Source organism: Chlamydotis macqueenii, chromosome 12 (assembly GCF_036417535.1).
Source record: "Chlamydotis macqueenii isolate bChlMac1 chromosome 12, bChlMac1.mat, whole genome shotgun sequence".
NCBI classification, from domain to species: Eukaryota; Metazoa; Chordata; class Aves; order Otidiformes; family Otididae; genus Chlamydotis; species Chlamydotis macqueenii.
The window spans coordinates 6,300,485-6,321,464 of NC_141567.1; the positions used below are offsets into that span (position 1 = coordinate 6,300,485).

At 40.7% G+C, this 20,980-nt stretch overlaps 1 protein-coding gene across 1 annotated transcript in view; it reads right to left on the minus strand.

Moving 5' to 3' along the window:
* Nucleotides 1-20,980, minus strand: part of MCTP2 (multiple C2 and transmembrane domain containing 2) — a 121,363-nt gene that overhangs the window by 90,156 nt on the left and 10,227 nt on the right. Inside the window, exons 2-5 of the mRNA XM_086757271.1 lie at nucleotides 15,697-15,800; nucleotides 14,361-14,897; nucleotides 9,733-9,795; nucleotides 8,505-8,613 (exon numbers count right to left, since the gene is read on the minus strand). Of these exons, the coding sequence (XP_086613397.1) occupies nucleotides 8,505-8,613; nucleotides 9,733-9,795; nucleotides 14,361-14,834 (646 nt within the window). The 5' untranslated portion in view covers nucleotides 14,835-14,897; nucleotides 15,697-15,800. The remainder of the gene's footprint in view (nucleotides 1-8,504; nucleotides 8,614-9,732; nucleotides 9,796-14,360; nucleotides 14,898-15,696; nucleotides 15,801-20,980) is intronic.

The window sequence follows — 20,980 nt, forward strand, 5'->3', positions numbered from 1 at the left end:
TGTTTCATTCATAAAAGGAAAACATTGGTTGGTTTTCAAATACTACCTGCAGCTGATCCTTTTCCTAAACAGTAATTGCTGAAATCAACACCTTTTTTTATGAAAAAAATGTTGCAAACTTAAAAAAAAAAAGACATTTCTTTTTCTTGTTTTCTAAGAAAGAATGTTCATAAGGGCCTGATACAAAGCCAGGGAAGTCAGAGGGCAGCTTCTTATTGTTTTCAGTGGGTTAGGACTAGACCTTTCCCTAGAATACTTCTCAAAACTATGACTATATTCTTATATAAAATATACAGCTTAAAACCAACACATCTTCCACAACAAGTGGGAACACACAGATAAAACGCAGCCTCACAATGGAGGCAGGAGCCCTCAGATGCTGTAGAATTTTAAAATAATAACAGTGTTGAGTTCTTTGGTGTTAGTTTCTTGTAGTTTCTTTAAAAAGAAAAAAAAAAAAGATAAAAAATAACTGGCTTTTATTTACAGGATAAGCAAGAATAAGTTGCATTATTAAAAATAACAATAATAATGTCCACAACCTGTTCTGTGCATGAAATAGCAACTGGTTGAGACAAGAAAAGCAACTGATGAAATGAAAGCATGAAGAGGGCGATGGGGACAGTTGGTCTACGGCCATAACTCATCTGCTTTTGGCACAGAAGGGGCAAACCCCAAAAAGAAAGAGGAGAGAGAACACAGCCAGCAAGTTCAGTGCCTACAAGTATAAAAGTCCAAGTCCTTTCTCCAAGGATAGGAAGCAAGATGACTACAGCTAAATAAGCATCTCAATTGCATTATTGCTCAGAAAGCTTTCCAGGTTGTTATACAGTAAAGGAAAATAAAAGAGGGGGAAGGGATGCCCAGCACTGGTCACATGAGCCAGGCTTTAGAATCATTCTCATATATATATATAATAGAAGAATGTCTTCCTTTATATTAAAATGTATTTATATATAAAATACGTATATAGTACATTAAAGGAATATACATTTTTACAAAACTATATATTAAAATATGTATTTATATAAAAATATATTTATAAATACATGTATGTTTATAAAAAGATGTAAAAGCAGTGAGGGAAAAAAAAAGCTGTAATAAAAAGAGGGCCTTTAATTAAATAAGATTGCCACTCTGGGATCAGGCCTTCATGCTTGTCAGCTTACTCTCAAAATAAACATCTCAAACCGGGGCCTCAGTGGTGTCACTTACTCCGGCAAGGCACACTGGGTAATCCTTCGCTATCTTGACAGCTACATAATGTTCAAACTCTTTCACGGGTGAACGGCGGCACTTGCGCGAAAGAAAATATTAATGCCGGGAATTAATAGAAAAAGGGATGATGGTTTACAAAAGCCAAACAAGGAAAAGGTGTCAAGTTAGTACCAGTGTTAATTGTTAGGGAAAGTAATTGCAGAGGGGCACGGGTTTCGGCGGCACTCGCCTGTCTGGCTGTCAGAGGGGGTAACATCTCAACTAGGCAGGCGGGGGAAAGGGGTCGGCAGCACAGAATCATACAAATGACGGGCTGACACCTCTGCGTCAGCAAACAGATGGACCTTCACCTCCACGGCAGGAGCTGGCGTGCACCGGGGCTTGGTGGCTTTGGATTGGATGGAGCTGGACGGTCAGGAGAGAAACAATGGGGCTGGATATGGCACCACGGCCCCTTTTAAGGTTTTCTAGGCTTCCCCCACGTCGTTCATGTTGTATCGACAAAGCTCCTGTACCTCCCTGAGTCAGCACGTTCGTTTCTGTTTTTCTTTAAGATGCTTCAGATTGCACCCAGGTGATCAAAATAGGTCAAAAAGGAGGCAAGGAATGAGAAATAAGCCAGGTGAAAAAGCCCCACATGATGGGATGAACAGAACAGACTGCAGATTATTAACTGCATTTGAATTCAAGGCTTGAAGCCTTCTGGATTCAAGATTGGAAGGACATCTGCATTGATTAGAGACAATCTACAATCTAGCCAAAAGATCATAACTTTTGAAAAAAGTTCCTAGTGATTTGAGAGATGAATATATGGATACATTTTTTATAATTTTCCTTTAAACACGACAGGTATCCAATTAAAAAAAAAAAAAAAGTTTTTCAGCAGCCATTTTCTAGTTGAGGCAATCAAGTCAACTTTTAAGCACAGGTACCCAGGCTCTTCTGCAACGCAACGTCTGAACCAGTTCGTCTCAGTCACATCAGCTGTAGCAACATGTCAACAGGGTAACACAAGGAGACTGATCTTGAAATCATTTGATAATTTAGCCTGAGAAAAATACTGTTCTGGTGGGAAAGGCAAGGTGTGATGCTTTGAGGTTAATTTAAATGTTATGCAATTACAAGAAGGTTCTCACACAGCTAAATATATGGACAAAATATATAAAACAAACAAGATTATCTGCTTCTCAGCCTAAAACAAACCCAGTAAGAGGAAAAAGAAAGGATGACCTCTAAAAAAACCATTCCATCCACTGGGCTTGTCTTCCCATCAGAGAAAGAACATGCATCTCAATAGTGATGCTCCCTTGAATTCATTTCTGTAATACTTATTTTTCTTCCACTAACACTGAAAAGCAACGAGTGCAGGCAGACCACACATCAGCTAAAATCTGAGCAAGCTTCAGTGAGCAAAAGTTACCGGGACACAACAGCAGGAGAGGGTTTAGTAGCCCAAGAAACTGTTAATGGTGTTTTTAAATGGATACTGCTGCCCTCTAGCAGCTACCGAAAGATGTATCACATCGACTGTATTTAATACTACTACACACTTGCTTCATAATTAGGGAGGGAAAAAAAAAAAAAGAACCCAAACCAGGACATCCAATATAATTTCAAGCCACACACTATTTTATAGGAGTAAACTTACTGGAAATGTAGCATATGAAACAAGTCTTGTTACATAAATAAACAAAAAATATTACCACCAAGATTCCTTAAAAACTTGAAAAATCAAAGAACAGTGCATAATATAACCTAGACCGTCTTAAGTTTTGGTTCAAACCCCAAATTTTAATCTGAAGAAGGAAATGAAGGATTTATTTTATATGCATATAAAGAATAAATTTCTTCAAATCTTCCTAGAAATTGAATTACTGGAGTTATTTATAACAAGGAATAAAAGACACTTTAAAATGGAACACATACTTTTCTTTTTAAGTGGAAAACCACTATATTCTTGTAGTAAATAGCCAACACCAAGGCTTAAAGGGGAAATCAGAAAAAAAAAGTATTCTGCTGGCAGGAAATTCAGGTAATTTTGGAAAGTTTTGTGCCCAGCTAGTTTTACATGACCAGATGGAAGTCAATCATTGCTTGGAAACAAGCATCACCAATAGGTTCCAAGGGAAAATAAACCAACAAACAAGCAAAAAGAACCCCCATCATAACAAAAACTAATAAACCAAAAAGACCAGAGAAGAGTGAGGAATACATGCAAACCCACAGTTAATGGGGAAAATAAGAAGGACAAAAGCTTGAACTGAGCATTAATAGAATGAAAGAAGCAGACGTAGGATGTTCCATGCAAAACACTTCAGAAATAGTGCTTAAAAAAAAAAAAACACTAAAATAAGCAAACCAAGATCATACCAAAATATCATTAGTCCAATTGAACGTTGTATTCCCAGTCGGGGCTCAGGTACGGAAGCACAGGAGGGCACGAGGACAGGGCAGAAGCCCCTTTTACGTTACTAGCCAGCATTGAGGACCTCTGGTGTCAATAGTTGCACCTTCTTGTATTCTCAGCCTTTGACCTTACAAAATCTCCTTACAGGGGTCCCAGAAAGACCCAACATGAGCTGTTAACGCAGGCAGCAGCCCCCAAGAGCCAGCTCTGACAACTGATAGAGCTTGAGCAGTTTAAGAAACCCATAATCTAAATTGTAGTTCTCTAACGAAGAGGAGACATAGGTATTTTCTCTGGGCCCTACGTACTCTCTTCCAGAGCTGCCCTCCCTGTATTTCTTAATCAAACGTTAATTTACCAAAGGTGGTTATGCATATAGTGGGTTAATTTTTAACTGATCTATTTTCCTGAGGTTCCTACCTCTGTGCATTAATTTCCCACGGCCACTCCAGGAGGGATGCTTGCAGGGATAACTGTGTGTAAGGACAATTTCACCCGCACATGTTGCGATTCCAGAAGCTGGACTTGGTACAGACAAACTCTTGCAGCACAAGTCCTTGTACACAGAGCGACACAGGATCCAGAAAACATCAAAATAAGTACCCAGCAGCATTCAAATTCTTAGCAGTTGTAAATTAGCCATGATTACGCCTTTCAAAGTGCGAAAAGTTGCCTAATACATCTCAATAATTAATAAATCTGAAGGACTAATGATCTAATTGCAGATACCCTGAAAACAGAGAAAGTCTAAATTAATCAGTGTGTTTGCAGGGAGCGATTCAGCCTAATTGCTCTGAGCATTTGCTTTCCAAACAATGGACTTGCTCTAAGCTGACAAACGCCCGGCACAGCACAAACACATCCCTTCCTCCAGCATCCTGGTATCAGCATGGACCCAGGCAGCGGATAGCTCAGAGCTACGGGTCATGGGCTACTGCAGGTTCATTACTGTTTAAAGTTAAAAGGAGACATTATACTGTCCTCTTTCTTTTTATTTTGCCCTTAGGAAACTGAGCCTTGGCACAGCTCGCACTGCTGTTAGGAGTTGCCCATGCAGCAGAGCAGCACGGCCTCTCTGCCAGGTGCAGGAGCCCACCAGGACCCTCTGGCCGTGGGTGATCTTAGATGTGAGCGCAAATGGTGATGTTCTCTGGACAGGGGAGGCAAGATGCACCCGGAAAGGTGATGGTACTTTCTGTACTCCTGCAAGCCACCCTGCTCCCTTCACATGTATCAGGAAAGAAGCGAGAGCAAAACCAAAGTACAGCAACAGGAAACAAGGGAAATCTGAAAGAAAGAAAGAGAGTGATGGGCCACAAAGATCCTGTAAAAATCTAGAAAACACAAGACCATCCAACATCAGGCACCAAAGGCAGGTGCAGGTGATGCAAATGCCGCTTGCCAAGCGCACCTTACCCTCTGCTCCGGCAGTTTCTCATGTACGACTGAGTCAGACCGCACCCCAAGCAGCAGCGAGAAGTAAATCAGACTCCAAAACAAGTCGATGACCAACAGTAACACCTCTCTCATCCTGCATCCCTAAGAGGGGACACTACAATTTTGACCAAAAGAAGGATTTTTCAGAGCCTCCCCCTTTTCACCAGAACTAAGCTCCTGATTTAACAGCACTCTCCTTCCTTGGCTGGGGGTGCATATATTGGGTATTGCTGTATGGAGGCTTCTTCTTTTCCTTACACTTAAAAAAAAAAAAAAAAAAAAAAGAGAGGATAAAACAACAGTGCAACTCTGATTTTTCTTTTTTTTTTTTTTTCTTTTCCATGCATTGCTTATGCATTTCACAGGAAGCAACAGGGAGCACACAGAGATGAACCAAATTCCTAGGCTGATGCTCTGCACCCTCCCTATAGAGAGCAGCTACAAGGAGAGGAGTTACAGAAAATCAGAGACTGGAGACACACAACAGCCAGCCAAAAAACAATGCAAGAGGCAAAAGGTGAAGAGGAAAATAAAAAAGAGCAGATGTTAACAGGCATCATATTATGAAGGTGAGGAAAAAAAAAAAGTGTAATAAAAATCTGGTAAAGTGAAGGAGGAATTTAAATTATACCAAAGGGAACGTATCCTTGAAAGAGCAGTGCGTAGCAAGTCAAAAAGTCCGGAAAACACGTGGGAAATTGGAAAAAGTAGAGTCACACGTTGGTCTTACAGCCTGCAGTTATCAGAACTACTGCTCACCTTTACTCAGCCAAGTGTAATTAATTCCTGTGTTGTAATTAACTCCTGCGTAACAAGTGTTCAGCACCGGAGGGAACGCGGGAGCGCCGGCTGCGGGCAAGGAACGGCCACGAGAGGGCAGCCGCCGCCCGCCTCGGGGCTGCTGCGCTGGGAGGCTGGCGTGAACACCAGCGGGCAAAAACACGCGTGGGAAGCGGGTAGGACAAGACATATAAGGGCCGTTTTCTTTATCTTTGAGTAGACACAGCACTTCCCGCAAAAGAAAAAAAAACTGATGGGTTTGATGACTGCTTTGAGACTTCTTTTTTTCCAGAGCCATTGCTGATATCATAATGACTGAATATCAAAAATTAGAAAATTTACAAAACTTATGTTAAATCTGATTTAGGCTAAAGGCTCTGGCATACGCTCTTCACTCCATCTGTGGTTTTCATGTGAACATTTCATTATTTAATGTTTTGCATACTCCACACAGTATTTGGAGTTCGTTTCTATCAATGAGCAGGCAAGAAGTTACCACAAGGTATGACCAGTTTATTTGAATAAAAGCAGGACATCGCTACTCCTACCCACAAACTCCCAACACCCTGCCACCGGTCCTGCCTAACCAGAGCATTTTTGCAGTTGCTCACACAAGGCTGACTCAGCATTGAGGGACTGAAACCCTCCCCAGCTGCATCAGGCGGCGTTGCTTGGCTAGCTCTAGGGGTCTGCTGTTCCCAAAATGTGAGGGGGGAATGACATGGCCTTCAGCCCAAGCCACGGTCTGACTCACAGGATACGCCGGACAATATGTGCCTATATTCAGATTATTGGGAGCAGGCTGGTACACCCCAGCGCAGCAGCTGTATCTGGCGTCGTGGTGGAGGGAGAAGAGGGAAGTTGCATTCTCCTGGCCTGCAAGTTGTCTCTGAGGTTTTCTCAAGTTGGAGAGATGAGCAAAGCTGACAAGTTCCTGCTTTTAAAAGGACATTGCAAAAAGTATAGTGGTTGCAGCTCAGGCCCAAACGTCACACAAAGATCCTAACTAACCAGTACAACAGCAGAGACCTATAAAAATGTGCATCAGGGCATCAGCAACATGTTTGGTTTTTTTAAGGAGCTACCACTGCAATGTGATGGTGACTGAAGAATAACTAATAAGTCACTATTTTCCCCCCTCCCAACATCTGTGCAAATTTTGTTGAATGATGCACCATCTCACACACTTCTTAGTTTACTAAATGAGTGGTCATTTGCCACAATTCAGATCCATCAAAATGCTTTTTTTCCCCTTGCTTACGTTTTTTCACTGTGCTGTCCAAATGCTTCACTAAGACAAGTATTTGCTTTCTTAGGAAGCACAACACAGCCCAGAGCAAACTATGCTTTGTCTTCTTTAGAAACACTACCCTGCTAGGATTGCTCATTTCTAGAACCTTTTCCATACAAGCAGCTGGATATGTCCTGGCTTGTGCAGCTTGCTCGTAAATCTGACGAACTGCTACACCATCAGGAAATACATGCTTCTGTTTAAAGAGAAAAGACCTTAATCTAAGTATTCATTCACTCCTTCCAAAGCTGGGAGGAAAAAGTAGCATACACTTGGCCAAGAGTTACCGTTTGGTGAAGATGTGAAAAACCAGCACGGAAAAAGTTAACTGAGGTAATAGATAATGGAAATCCCAACAAGCACTGGATGCAAGAAGGTTTCTAAATCCATACAGGTCTCTCCAGATGCAAATCTCCAGAGGCCTTCAGGCTGCGCGAGCTTATTTTCTTTAAACCAGTACGAATAAATCCTATTGCTTCATCTCAAAAGAAAGAAACTGCTCAGACATTTTGCAATGCAAAAGTATCAAAACTGTTTCCATATGGAGAAGGAATTAAGAAATAAAGAATAAATCTAAAATGCAGAAAGATAAGACATATGGAAGAGTTCTCGGACAGGTTCAGATCGAAGGTCCCGAAGCAGCTGCTGCTGCAGAGCCCTACAAGCCTTCGCAGAGCCTCTGGCAGGACGGCTCCGCCCTCCGCAGCAGCAACCAGAGAAACTACCAACTGGTTGCTCATAAGCACTTTTACTCCCTGTTGCAACAGCCTGAAATAAAGCCAGGCTAACAGCAGGCACTTTCACACAGTTTTTCCAGGAATTCTCTAAATCTTTTCTAATTTATTTCATACGTCATTTGGGGGTGCAATTTTTAGGGCTTTTTTTGTTGTTGTTGGTTTTTTTTTTTTGCATGTTGTCATCCTTAAATTGCATCCCAGATTAGAGAAGGGATTGTTGGCTTACAGCCCTGTTCTTATGTTGCCCTTTTATTAAAATCACTGCAGATAAGCCCAAAAGCACTCCTAGAGCAGCTCCATCATTTAACACATTTCAAAATATTCTTTGGCTTTTTTTTTTTAAGCTCAAATACAATTTCTTAACTGCAGAACCTCTGCAGTTCTTGAATAGGTACAGATGCTAAGTCCAGCCAAGAAGGTGCTTTGCAGCTATGCAGGAGGAGCAGCAAGCTCCCTCCCCTGTGTACCTAAGGCGGATAAACTCAGTCACTGAGCCCTCTGAATCAGGTAAGGGACACAAATCAGTGACCTGTTGCTCTAGAGATGAAAAAAAAGGCAACTGCTGCCAAACTGAAGTCAGTAAAAGCAGGGCTGTGTGAATATTGAGGGAAATCAGCTGAAAGGTGGGGCTCACCACAGCGATCTCTGATAACCAGGTTCCGGCCCTCCTTCAGGTGGATGGTCAGCAGGTAGGCAAAGGGGCTGGGCAGGTCACTCAAGCAATCGTTTGCTTCCTCTAGAGCCTAAGGAGAACAAAGAAATCAGTCACTGCTGCACACCTCCTGAAGCAGACCATGAATGAAGCAGGTGTTCTCTCAGCCTTCCAAAGTTCTCTTCTTTCCTTAGGGCAATCTTTTACGGAAAGGAAAACAAAGATTTCTTTCCCAGGCTTTGTTTCATTATGTAAATAACTAATTATCAACATAAGGTATTTTCACAAAGCAAGGGGTAACACAAGGAGGGTTACACCTGAAAATGAGTGATAATTAACAATCATTAAAGTATGCAGAGGTTTTCCAAATCCTACTAACGTACTGCATCTTTTTTTTTCCCCTAGCTGTTTCTTGTGCATTCATAGAATATCTCAAGTTGAAGGAACCTAGAAGGATCATCAAAGTCCATTCCTACTCATCTGATGACATCATAAGGAAGTACACATTTCACACAGCTACTGAGAGGACAGCATTTCTTTATAGAGTTCTAAAAGAGAGAACATTGCCCGCAGCAGCGAGGAACGCTAGTTGTGAGGTTTTGCAGTAGCAAACCCAAGAGGATTCCTGTTCATCAGAGATACTGCCAGTGTCACACACCTCAGCATCATCATCGTCCAGCTGGCATGCTGGGTGAAAACAGCCTCTGGAGAGCACCTGAGAGGTGATCAGAGGGCACAGGTAGAGAAGTTCATCCAGAGTAGGCAAATATGCTTTACATGAGAAGAGCATGTGTCAGAACTGCCAATGCCTTTTTGCACTGTTTTTGTTGTCCATCAGACCCTATAGACATGTTGATGTATTAGCTGTCTTTTTTTTTAATCCAGTTTGGTCTGCTAGTTGAGTATTTAGGCTGATGTTATCAGTTACCAGTACAATATAGACATTATAGAATACTTTAAAAATATCCAGAACATCTGGGTCTATTTAAAACATTAACTGCTTTGCACTACGAAAAAAACCCTAACAACAAAACCCACCACTAAATAAACAAAAAACCCAACAAACCAAAAAAACCCTACACTGGATAAATCTACAGAGGGCTTCTTCATCTGCTTAGTTTTTTAAATTTGTAAAAAGTAAAGAATCTAAACCTAAAATACATTGTGCTTCTGACCGAGTTTCAAAATGCTTTAAAATGAAAGGACTTACCATCTCATCACTAAAAATTTGAGATGATACGGAAGAGTCTAGATCCATTTCTCCACCTGGGTACTATAAAAAAAAACAAAGGTACAATGAATTAGATAACAGTAATACAGAGATCAAGAAAATACTCCTAGTATCAGCCAAGAAAGAACTCACATATATGTAACCAAGTTTGTTTGGTTTTTTCTACAGTTCTTTTACTCCTGCTTATAGAATCTTCCCCTGCATAATTTAGATACACATTTATCTTTCCTGTTTTACAGGAACTGCACTTAATCTGTTGAGTTTAATCTAAAAAAAAAAAAAAAAAAAAAAAAAAAAAAAAAACAAACCAAAAACAAAAACCTAAGTGCCAGCTTCCAGCTACTAGAATAAATTATTCTGCTCCCCAGTAGAGACCTGTGCTTGCACTGTTGAAGGTCCTTACCACAAACTCTCCTGATGCCCAAAGGTTATTGCATCTGGCAACTTACCAGTCAGCACTGCAACGCCGGCCTCTATTCCTGAGCTGAATTTTATTCATTGAATCTCCAAGCATCCTCTCAAAGATCAAATAAAATACGACGGAAGTCATGGCAGGAGCAGCAATATCCTAGGGTTGGGGAGCCAGCTGCTCTCTCACTTGACTACAATTTCTCCTTCATCACCCAAAAGGCAAGGTCCAGGAAAAGTTTTGCTGGTTTTTGTTGGTCAAAGGGAAAGGAAAAAAAAAGATGCTGGACATGTACCTCCCCCAACTTTCTGCAGTAACTGGAAAACCCAAAGAACTTTTATCTAGTGCCCAGCATAGGAGAGGAAGTCAAAACATTTCTTCCTTAATACTGACTCATCCAAACACTTGAGCGTACGGTGGCATGGCATCTAGACTCTCTGGACACACAGAAGGGACTCATTAGTCAAGACATCTCTGATGCTATTTTGACTGCTAGAACAGTCTATGATCATCATTTTAGCTGAAGAGGACCTACATGCCTGGGCAACTCTTTAGATCTAATGGAGGGCAATCACAGCCCATTCAAATACAAATACTTATGCTAAGAATAACCTCAGTCTATAGAAACGCACATAAGGTGGAATTTGATCCCCATGTGAAAATGTTATTACGTGCAGTATGGTAACATCCACATCTCTCAGATGAGAGCTGCATTGTGTGGAGCACTATACAAACATAAAAAAAAGAACCCCTTCCTGCACCAAAGATCATAAATCAGATATATTGATTATGCTAGAAAAAAAATATAAATATGCTTTTATGTAATTCCTCTCCTCCTCCTCCCCTGAAATATATGTATTACACATCAGGAAGTACAGTAATCCAGCACTGCAAGCAAAGTTTCACTTGCATGACAGACAAAATTTAACATTATGGTTCCCACAGTAATCATAACTTGGCCACCTTGCAAAAACACATTAAAAGTAGAAAAATTATCATCCTAAAGAGAAGCAGAAGAGTTTCTCGCACAAAGGAGCTGAGTTACAGCTGCTAGGGGAGCTCTAACTTTGAATTTCCTGACTGGTATGCATAAAATCTCACTTGTGTGCATTAAACCTAGTATTTCTCGTAGTCTCTGGTTTCACAAGAATCTCCTTCAGGCACCATCATTGGCACTGATAATGGTTTCTCTTTACAGCTTGTTTTACACGGCATAAGCACAGAATCAAAGAACTGTACTGAAAGTACAACTGTAATAATGAAGTACTCTCTCTGCTAGCTTGATATCCTTTATAATTTAAAAATTACCTTCAAAGTTATGATTTTCTCTTTATTCTGTGTTTTGTTTATTTGCATTATACAGATAGATTTTGAACAAAGATTATAATTTTAAATTAAAAAGCTTTTTTTTAATTTTTGTTCCATATGATATAAATTGTTATTATTCTAGGTAACTAATTGCAATGAGACCACTGAATATAGATAAAAGCCTTGATGAAAACAGGGCCCTGAAATCTTGATTTTTATCTAACTGCAGTGATGTTTCTGAACTTTAACATATAAACAAATGTGGCCACATCCATCAAGCAGGTTGTAGTCCCAAATGTATCTGTGTAAAAATGAGTCAAGCAGGAGTAAATATATGAAAATATATATATAAATCAATTACATGTTCCACCTGACAAGATTTACAGTCTCTATCTCGTCTTGTTTTCTGCAGGAGAATGATTCAAAATGCAAGGGCACTGAGCGCATCAGCAGCGGGACGAGGCTTTGGGTTGCCAGTGACTCACTGCAAGGCGTTAGTAAAAAGACTAAGAAGATGTGCTAGAGCACTTCAGCAATGATGCGTGACCATGGGCAAAACTCAACTGCAAAAAGTGGCATTAACGGTGCCCTTCGCAGCCTGAATCAACCAGGGAGGGGTTCAATGCAACTTCAGTTGCTCCTTCATCCTTCAAATTTGCCTAGCTGGGCTGCAATAGAGAACAGCTAAAGTAAATCTCTTAAATGGAAATACGGTACCTGTGGCAAGAGCCTTTATGCTTTGAGCGCCAACAGCTCTGTGCTGAGAGTTTAGACAAGTACAGAAATGACAAGCCCACAGCAAGCTCACGCATCAGGCTCAAAAATTATCTGATGACATTGGGTGACCAAAGACAACCAGGAAATGAGTAGGTGGCATGTGAGAAGCAATTCAGGGGGAAAAGCAGCTCAACCTACATTTTTGCTTTTTTTAGTTTGTTTTGTTCCAGGGATCTGCCTTCCTTCTGATTTACCTCACTGATTAGTGAATGATGCTCACAAAAGAATGATGCGAGCTATCCTTGTGCTCTTCACAGCAACTCCACCCAGTACTACGCGACCAACAACCTCTGCAACAAACTCTCCTTGTCTGAGGCACACAGAGCACAAATTTTGTAGCTGTTCAGTGAAGTACATGAAAAGCTGAATATTTAGGTTTTTACTAAATTCAACTTAAAAATAATTAAATTTATTCAATAATCTATTTCCACTTTTTTTTTCTTTCACTCTTTGCTATGTATTCTTTAGAAAAAAAAAAATCTTCTCCTGCATTTAATACTTGTAACTGGAAGCAGATTATAGGAAGGAAGGCAGGATATTCACACACTAAGATGATTTGCTGTAAAACTAAGTGATTTACACACACAAGCACATATACAAATACACAATTCAGGAAAGATTTAAATGCTGCAGAGAATAAGCCAGACTCAGACTCTGCACCTGGTGAAGACTTGAATTTAAGTTATTCCATCACTATATAGTTACCTCCTTCTCCTAAAGCACTTCGTTTGCCCAAAGACAAAGCAGGATTTAGGATGAACTTTGGTGCTGCTGTGGTACATTTTTGGTTAGAGTTTCTGGTCTACAACAGCAAGAAAGAGCTGCTGCTGTCATTAAAACAACCTGGCTCCTAAAATAATACCATGTTCATAATGTTCAATCTACCATCTACTGAGTGAGTTGCCACAACTTTTGAGTAAAGTTTAGGCACAGAAACCAAATTAGATGCTATTTTATCTATTTTTGTTATGCAGACCTCTGAATAATGGTACACTCCAATGAGCTGAAGCCAACGTGTTAACAATTTAGCAACACTAAACTGCAAGTGATGGTCAGTAACTACCACTTTGCATCACAACAGACTAGGAGCTAACGCTGCTTTGGTAACAATACACAGACCTTCAAGATGCAGAACAAACAGTTTTGTATGAGAAACGACTATTTTCCCCACAGCAGCACTGACCATCATTTTGAACATGCAGTTAAAAAAAATCTTAATTAACCTGTGAAATCACCGCTCCCAAAAGCAGACTTTAAAGCAAAACGTCTGTTTCCCATTTTTGCATCTCGGATGACTATGGAAAGCAGCTACCACAACTCTAACATCTAGGTTATGGGTGAAAAGGACTCAAAACAAAACTAAAAATCTAACTTTCCCAGAAAAAAAAAAACTCAATAGGAGGTGATACACTTGCAAAACATAAACAAAACAAAATTTTTCTTAAAATGTTTCATGCAGCCACACAATCTTTACCTGCTGTCTAGATTATAAAGCCGTTGTGCAATAAGATGAGGAATGCAGAGGAAACATTTTGGTTTTGCATCTCCTCTAATGAATCACAACGCAAACCCAAAGGACAGCCCTGAGCATGATGCTACACGTTCACTGTTCTCCCTCACATGCTTGTTTCGGTTAATTCCAGGTACAGGCAGAGTTCACCTTGCTTGCTTGTTATCTTCCACATCTTGCCTTCAGCTGGGTCTTGAATGGTCGCATGGCAAGATGATTTTGCTATATAACAATCCTGATAAAGCTATATTAACTAAAAAGAATACTACAGCAAATCTATCAGCAGCACATTTCAGAGCTTAGAGGGCTGCAACAACTTCCCACTTAAGCAAGCAATTCTAACTCTGAAAAATGTGAATTATCATAACATTGCCAAAACAAAAAGAAAATGGAGCTGAGTTGTATTGAAGCTCCAGATTGACAGGAAGGATGTCTGAATTATTCACCAATAATTTATATATCATGTATGGTTTATGCTTATTTTTATTCACCTTTCATTCCTTGAATAGGGCCCCCTCCTCCAACCCTTTATAATCCAGCCAATTAAGGAGCCCAACAAGACTGAGACGGCCACTGAGCCTAGCTGTTGCCCAAGACACCCACCTCTGCCACCTCGTCCGACAGAGCAGTGCTCAGACGAGCTCTCTGCAGCAGCTCAAAGAGGTCATCGCTGGATTTCCTCTTCCCCTCAGACATGGGGCTGCCCACGATTTTCGTGTCCGGGTGGATGACTGTCACCTCCGTGTGCATCGCCGGCTGCAGAGGCCATGGCCAGTCCTCTCCTGCTGACCTCACTGAAGTGCTTCTGCTTTTCAGGGACACCACAGACCTGGAGAAGCTTTCGGGGGAGCAGCCCGACAACACCTGAGTACTCGAATAAGTTGTCTCTTCTTCTGTAAGAGTCTCCACCTCCAGCATGTCAGGCACCGACACGCTGAGGCGTCGGTCCAAGGAGTGGACCTTCCTCTCCACCATTTTGCTAGACCTCTTCTTTGTCTTCTTCACACTCAGATTTTGCAGGAATGGTCTAGTTTTCTGTTTCAGGGATCCCCAGACGGATGGTTTATCCAAGTCCATCGCTGCAAGGGGAATCTCAGCAATGCCTCCTGCACGAAACTGCTTCAGCGATTCCCAGGGTGACTAAAAGGAACGTAGGAAGAAGACAAGTCAGTCACAAAAGTGAACAGCTGCTGAAGGTTGTGATTCATATTGTCTCATCTTGAAACTTCCAGTCATTTTTCTAAACAGTTAAAACAAAGCATGCTGCATCTGTAAGTGCTTCCAAATACAATCTGGTGAGTAGGTTTGATTATTTAGGAGGAAAAGAGCCAGAACAAGTATTTAATCCTACACTAAAATGCAATGTCTGCCCACTACTTTATGATTGCTAAGAGGAGATGCTATATTTCTTCTTCTGCCAAGTCTCAATTTGCAAAAAAAAAAAAAAAAAAAATTGAGGTTTATCCAATTTGAAACTGTTTCTGTACAAAACTTACTGATGGGAGTTAAATTGTGATAATGCTAGTACATGAAAAATGCTGTCAAAGCTGGCACCATAACTTCTGCTGACATTTTTTTTTGGCTGTTTCCTAGGCTACATGGATTTTTACACGACGTGTTAGTGGACAAGCACAACAGAAAAAATAGCTCCACAAACTGAGTGGCTGAGACTGAAGAGGACACATGGGACATGAGAAATCCCGGCTGAAATCTCAAAAACACTCCCTTACGTTAACACACGGCCAGTGAAAGTTGGTGCTGCAGAATTCATTTTCTTCATAGACACCCCAATTGAAAGAAAATGAGGACAAAAAAATGGATGAATGGATCACTTACAGATTTCTAAACCTAATGGTGGACTCTTGTCTTTGAGTTGATTCATACTGAGCATTTATACAGTAGGAAGGGACAAGAAAAAAGCCAAAACAAAATCACCTACTGTATCTGCATCGTAAGGGAGCGCTTGAACAGCCACCTCTGAGCACAAGAATATCCTCACAGACGGTGTCTTTCGCGGTTAACAGCTGAGCAACCATCCTTATTCTGTGAAGCAGAGACAGTCAAATCATCATCAAAACCCATTAAGAAAAACACTGATGAAACCTGCAGCTTTACTCCTTTACAGTCCCAAAGACATACACACACGAAGCCTATAGCATACATCTATGCCTTGAAACACATACCTTTAACTACGTGACAGCTGCTTCCAAAACTCATAGCACGTTCATGTTTTAATATTTACATAGTTGACCAAAAATGACTTATCTTACTGTTTTCCTGACCACTAGGGAAAACGCCAGAAGACATAGTAGAAATACAACTGTTGGATCAATCCAGATAGAGAAATCACTGCCTGCTTTCAAATAAATCCACTCTTACATCCATTAATTTGAATGAGGTTGTATAGCCGGTTACTTAATAGCTTATTTAAATAATTTTACGACTAACCCCACTGTACTTGCAGTGTTCAGGCCTCTCCAAAAAATGCTCTAACCAAATTACTACGTAACTGAAGATGCACAATCCTCCCCCCATTTATATTGATGTATAAATGATTAATATCAGCAATGTTATGTTCCATACAGAAAAAATAATAAACTTTAATGCCATTACATACATTCACAAGGCAGTAACAAATTTTGCCCAGATAGGAAGGTGTGCTAGTACAGATTTATCAGCTTAACACAGTATTGTCCTCTTTATCTCCAGAAGTCAGACGCAGTATCAAAGTGCACACGGACAAACTGAAATTATTTTTTCCCCCACAGCATCACTGAAAAGCAAAAACAATTTTCTGAACCTCACAGAGGAGATTTGAGGCACACAAAGGCATGGTGAGTGAGGTTTCTTCTCACTCCATCTTGCACTTCACCCTAAGTGATCAGATTTACAGAGGGAAGAGAAAAAAAAAAATAAATACCAACTCTAACACATTGACCCAAGAGGCAGGAATGCCCATGTTGGAGCAGCACCTCGTGCCCTGCACAAGCCCCCACAGAGACAGCTGAATTTGCTCTCATCGGCTGATAGCTTTCACTTAGGCTCATCCCCCTTTAATAAAAACTTGACACGGCAGCCGCAGGCCTCCTTGGTAGCGTTACAACCCATGCCAATAACAGAAGTTATTAGCCTAAACACATTTGCACAAAACATTATGAAACATCACTGCTGGGACTCATTTAAACAACTCATCTACTGCCAGTGCTCTCTGCTCTACTCGTCTACATGCACAAAACCTGCTGAAGTAAAGACCTTGTAAATAAAGGGAGGACCCAGCTCACAACATCCACTTCCCAAGGCTCTTACTGCTTCCTATTCCCTTCCTGTTATTCTCCACCCCTTTCATTTTGACAACCCACTGCTGTCATTTTTATTTTGTTTGCTTTGAGATTTTGTTTCCTGGCAGCGGACTTGTTCCTGTAGGTTTTTCTAGTTACTTTCCTGTAATCTAATGTTTTTCCAGTTACATTTTCTCAGTTGTTGAATGTAAATGCCCATTCAGCAAGGATGGTGCAGGGACCATACCTGTATCTCCGACACCCACTTGCATTTAACCCAGAATGTGCGGTCCTCCTCAAGCCAGGCAGAATCCCCATGGAGGAAAAGAAAAACAGAAAATAAAAGAGAAAACAAACAAACAAAAAAACCTCACACTCAAAAAATTTGGGGAAAAGTTTCTGGGTTTTGGTGAGGACAGCAAAGGTGGCTCCAGCTACCTGCCACCTATCAGGTCCCATTGCAGCTCCCACACTGGGACAACACCACGGTGATATTTGCCACCTGGGGAGCACAAGGTTGCCTAAACTGATGCCACAGAAGCCGCAAGCAAGTCCATCCTTGGATTGCCAAGGGGTTTGGCCATGCTCCACCTCCGAACCTATACGCCCACACTCCTGCTGCAGCTGTAACTTTTCTTTTATAAATATTGTACTTACAAACAAATTAATCCAAATGATGGTTAAAATACACAAATAAAAATAAACACACAATCTGTTCTAATCTTAGAAAAGGGTAAATACAGTCTGAAGGACAAATGCACTCTGGTGTCGGCCATCCACAGACTATCACTTTTTTCACTTCCCCAGTTCATGCAGAAAAAAAACACACATCACCACCATGACCAGAAATCTGTTCCCCAGAGAGGTCACTGGACAATCAGGGATGTGGACACCCTTCCTCCCCAGCACGGTGCTGGAGCTGAGGTACCCCTATGCCACACCAGCATGTATTCACATGCACAACTGTTCTTTCTACCTACATCAATTTTAATTTGCTTTTTGTTTCCATACTGAGCAACATCAATAGAAACACAATTTTAAAGAGCTAAGTTCTCCCTTGCTTGTAAAAAGAGCGTTCTCAGTGCCAATATGTTGTTCATGTACTCCTTATCCACCACAGGCCAGAAGTTTTCCCTCTTCCTTCCATGGCCTCAGAAGTTTGGTGCCAACTATATCACCAAATATTCCCTAAGCAACCACAGGGAAAAGCGTACTTTGCCAAATTCTTGCTCTAAGCTTGGACTCTTTAATCTTTCCTTGCATCAATGGCACATTGTAGCAAAAAGCTGCAAACAGTAATTATTCCAAGAGAAACATTTCCTGTTATCAATTTTAACTTTGCGGGGTTTAATTTAATTGAATAGCTCCTTGTCCTTGTCTAGTAAGAGATGTCTTCCTCAGCCCGCTCTTTAATATGCTGCTGAGTCTCAAATGCTCAGAAAAATCCATATAGTTTAATCTCTTCCTTCACAGAACCCACTTCTGATTGCACCTGCCATTTTTTATTATATTCTGTTCTTTTGCTGTGTCTCCTCCCCTTTTGGGGGCTAGAAGGAAAAGATTAGTGACAAACAAGTTGGTCACAGCTCACCATCTGAATGACACAAAAATATTTTAGCATTTTATCCTCCCTTAAGTATCTTCTAGTTACAGTATTTGGGATTTTTTTTTTAAATGTGCTTTCATTTCTCTCGCTATAACACTCCTAAACTTACTCCCTTAAGTTGTTACAATATTTAGAGCTAAATGTTTTTTTTTTAATGTTCTAACAGGTGGCTATCAGAGATATTTCAAATGCCACTGAAAGCCTGGAGAAACCATTCTGCAATTTTACTTCACTTACTTTCTTGTCAGGAAGCCAGAAAAGCCACAAGTGAGAAATACTGCAAGACACTGAAAACATTATGAAAGTGCACAATTTAACTGAATGGGCAAACAAACCCAAATTGATTTAAATACTGGGAATTTTGGAAGACATTGTCTTTCTTCACTAAGTAACCGTTCCCTGCACACCCACAAGTGCACGATGCTCACTGAAGCACCCCTGAATTACTCCTTGGTAACGCTTTTAAGAAGCATTCTCAAAGTCAGCAAGAAGATAAAAACGCAACTGAGCACACCACCACCGCTATTACCATTTCTATAAATCTAGTAATCATCGTACTTAATTTGCTTATCCAATTAAAGTGAAAGCGTTGGGTCCATTTGTATGCCATCCATCTTCGTAATGTCCGATTCTGTCAGCGTGTTTTCAGCTACGACCAAAGGCTAGCCAACATTTAAACCCATCTTATCGGAAAATACTAACATGCGTCAAAGGCTCTTAGGAAGATGCTCCTCACTTGCATGCATCTTAGCATAGGTTCAAATTGGAAGGAACTAAAGAAACTCCCCCATTGTATAACCTCTACTGATTCTGGCTATGCTGGCATAGGAAGATCACCTCAATCTCTGCCTGTCTGGCATAGATTCACTGGCTTAAAACCTAACGTGCGAGACATTGGACAAGTTACAAGCAAAGCTAATTACACTTCTGCTATGCAGCACATTATTTTGCTACTGAAAGTTATGATAAAAGTATAACCCCTTCAGATTTGTAATTTCTTAATTCAGTGTGCTGAGAAACAAGGCTGACATCAAGAAGGAGATAAGGGAGTAACAAGGAAAGGGACTTGTATAGTCTTTTCACACCCTTCTTTCACCTTTTGGCTATGAATTTCCCTCTCTGGCCCTAGAAGCCATAAATTAAACCATTCCTCCCTGGGAAAAAAAGGGAAAATATCAGCAAGATAGCTCTCAGCTGGCTAAACAACTGTATGTGCTGGCTAGTTACTTTGATAACAGATCATCTTAAGTACTCCAGGTTTTTCTCATCACCGTGTCTAGAACACAGTCAAACATGAATCATTACTAAGAGTGGAATTATTTTAGAGAAAGAAACCTACACCATTTCTCAGCAATGGCTTATTTCGGTACCTTATCTGGAAATGCAGTAGCTTTATGACAGGCACCGACAGCCATGGAGATAAGAAAATATCATCCAAATAAAGTAACCCCTTGTTCAGAGCTACCAGTTTCTCCTGCAGCGTTCCAAACCCAGCACCAGTCACACTCACATGATATTTAAACATTTAAAAGAAAAGGGAATACTTTACCGGGGCAGGATGTCCCTTGGATTAACAACACCTTCAACTGCTGCGCTTCTTTTGCAGAAAAAACAAGTCCAGAACGAAAGGCTGACCTAGGTGGGCCTGGAGCCATTCCTCTCTGGGTGCAATCACATAAGCTAACACAGGACACCGAATTAGATACGTATATCACAGAATTGAAAATTGAGACAGCCTTTTCTTCCTGCAGCTGTGTCTCACAGCATATGGTAAATACCTGAGTTTATATTTGATACGGCACTAGAAGAAGTCTAATCTCAGTCTGATTCTGCACGGGCTAATTACCCTGGGGAAATCAGTGTTAGAATTATTTTTAGTACTAACAAGCACCAGAGGTAGCGTGCTGCTGAAGTGTAGCTAACATCTTCATCACATCGGCCACTTGCTGCGAGAGCAGGGTCACATCTTGGCTGGCTTCCACATCTTGCCATGGCATTTGAGCTTAAGTTTGCCTGCAGGGCTCCAAAAATGATGCCAGTCTGCCAACACAGATCCTGCTCTTGTATTGCTCTGTTATTGTAGATGCATTTGCAAATCATACTGGGATGCTAAACAAATACAAAATCAATTCAAAGCTTGACCTGTTGCTGTGAACCAAATTAGTACAAGCGCTTCATAAAAGACAATTTTAGATGCTTTGATGCTTGAATGGAAGTAAGATGACCATAAGAAACCAGCCTTATTTTCTTGATGTAAGCTGAAAGAAATGTACAGGACTTGCAGAAGATCACAAATACTATCTACAGTAAATACAAAGCTTAAGAAAAGCATGTTTACT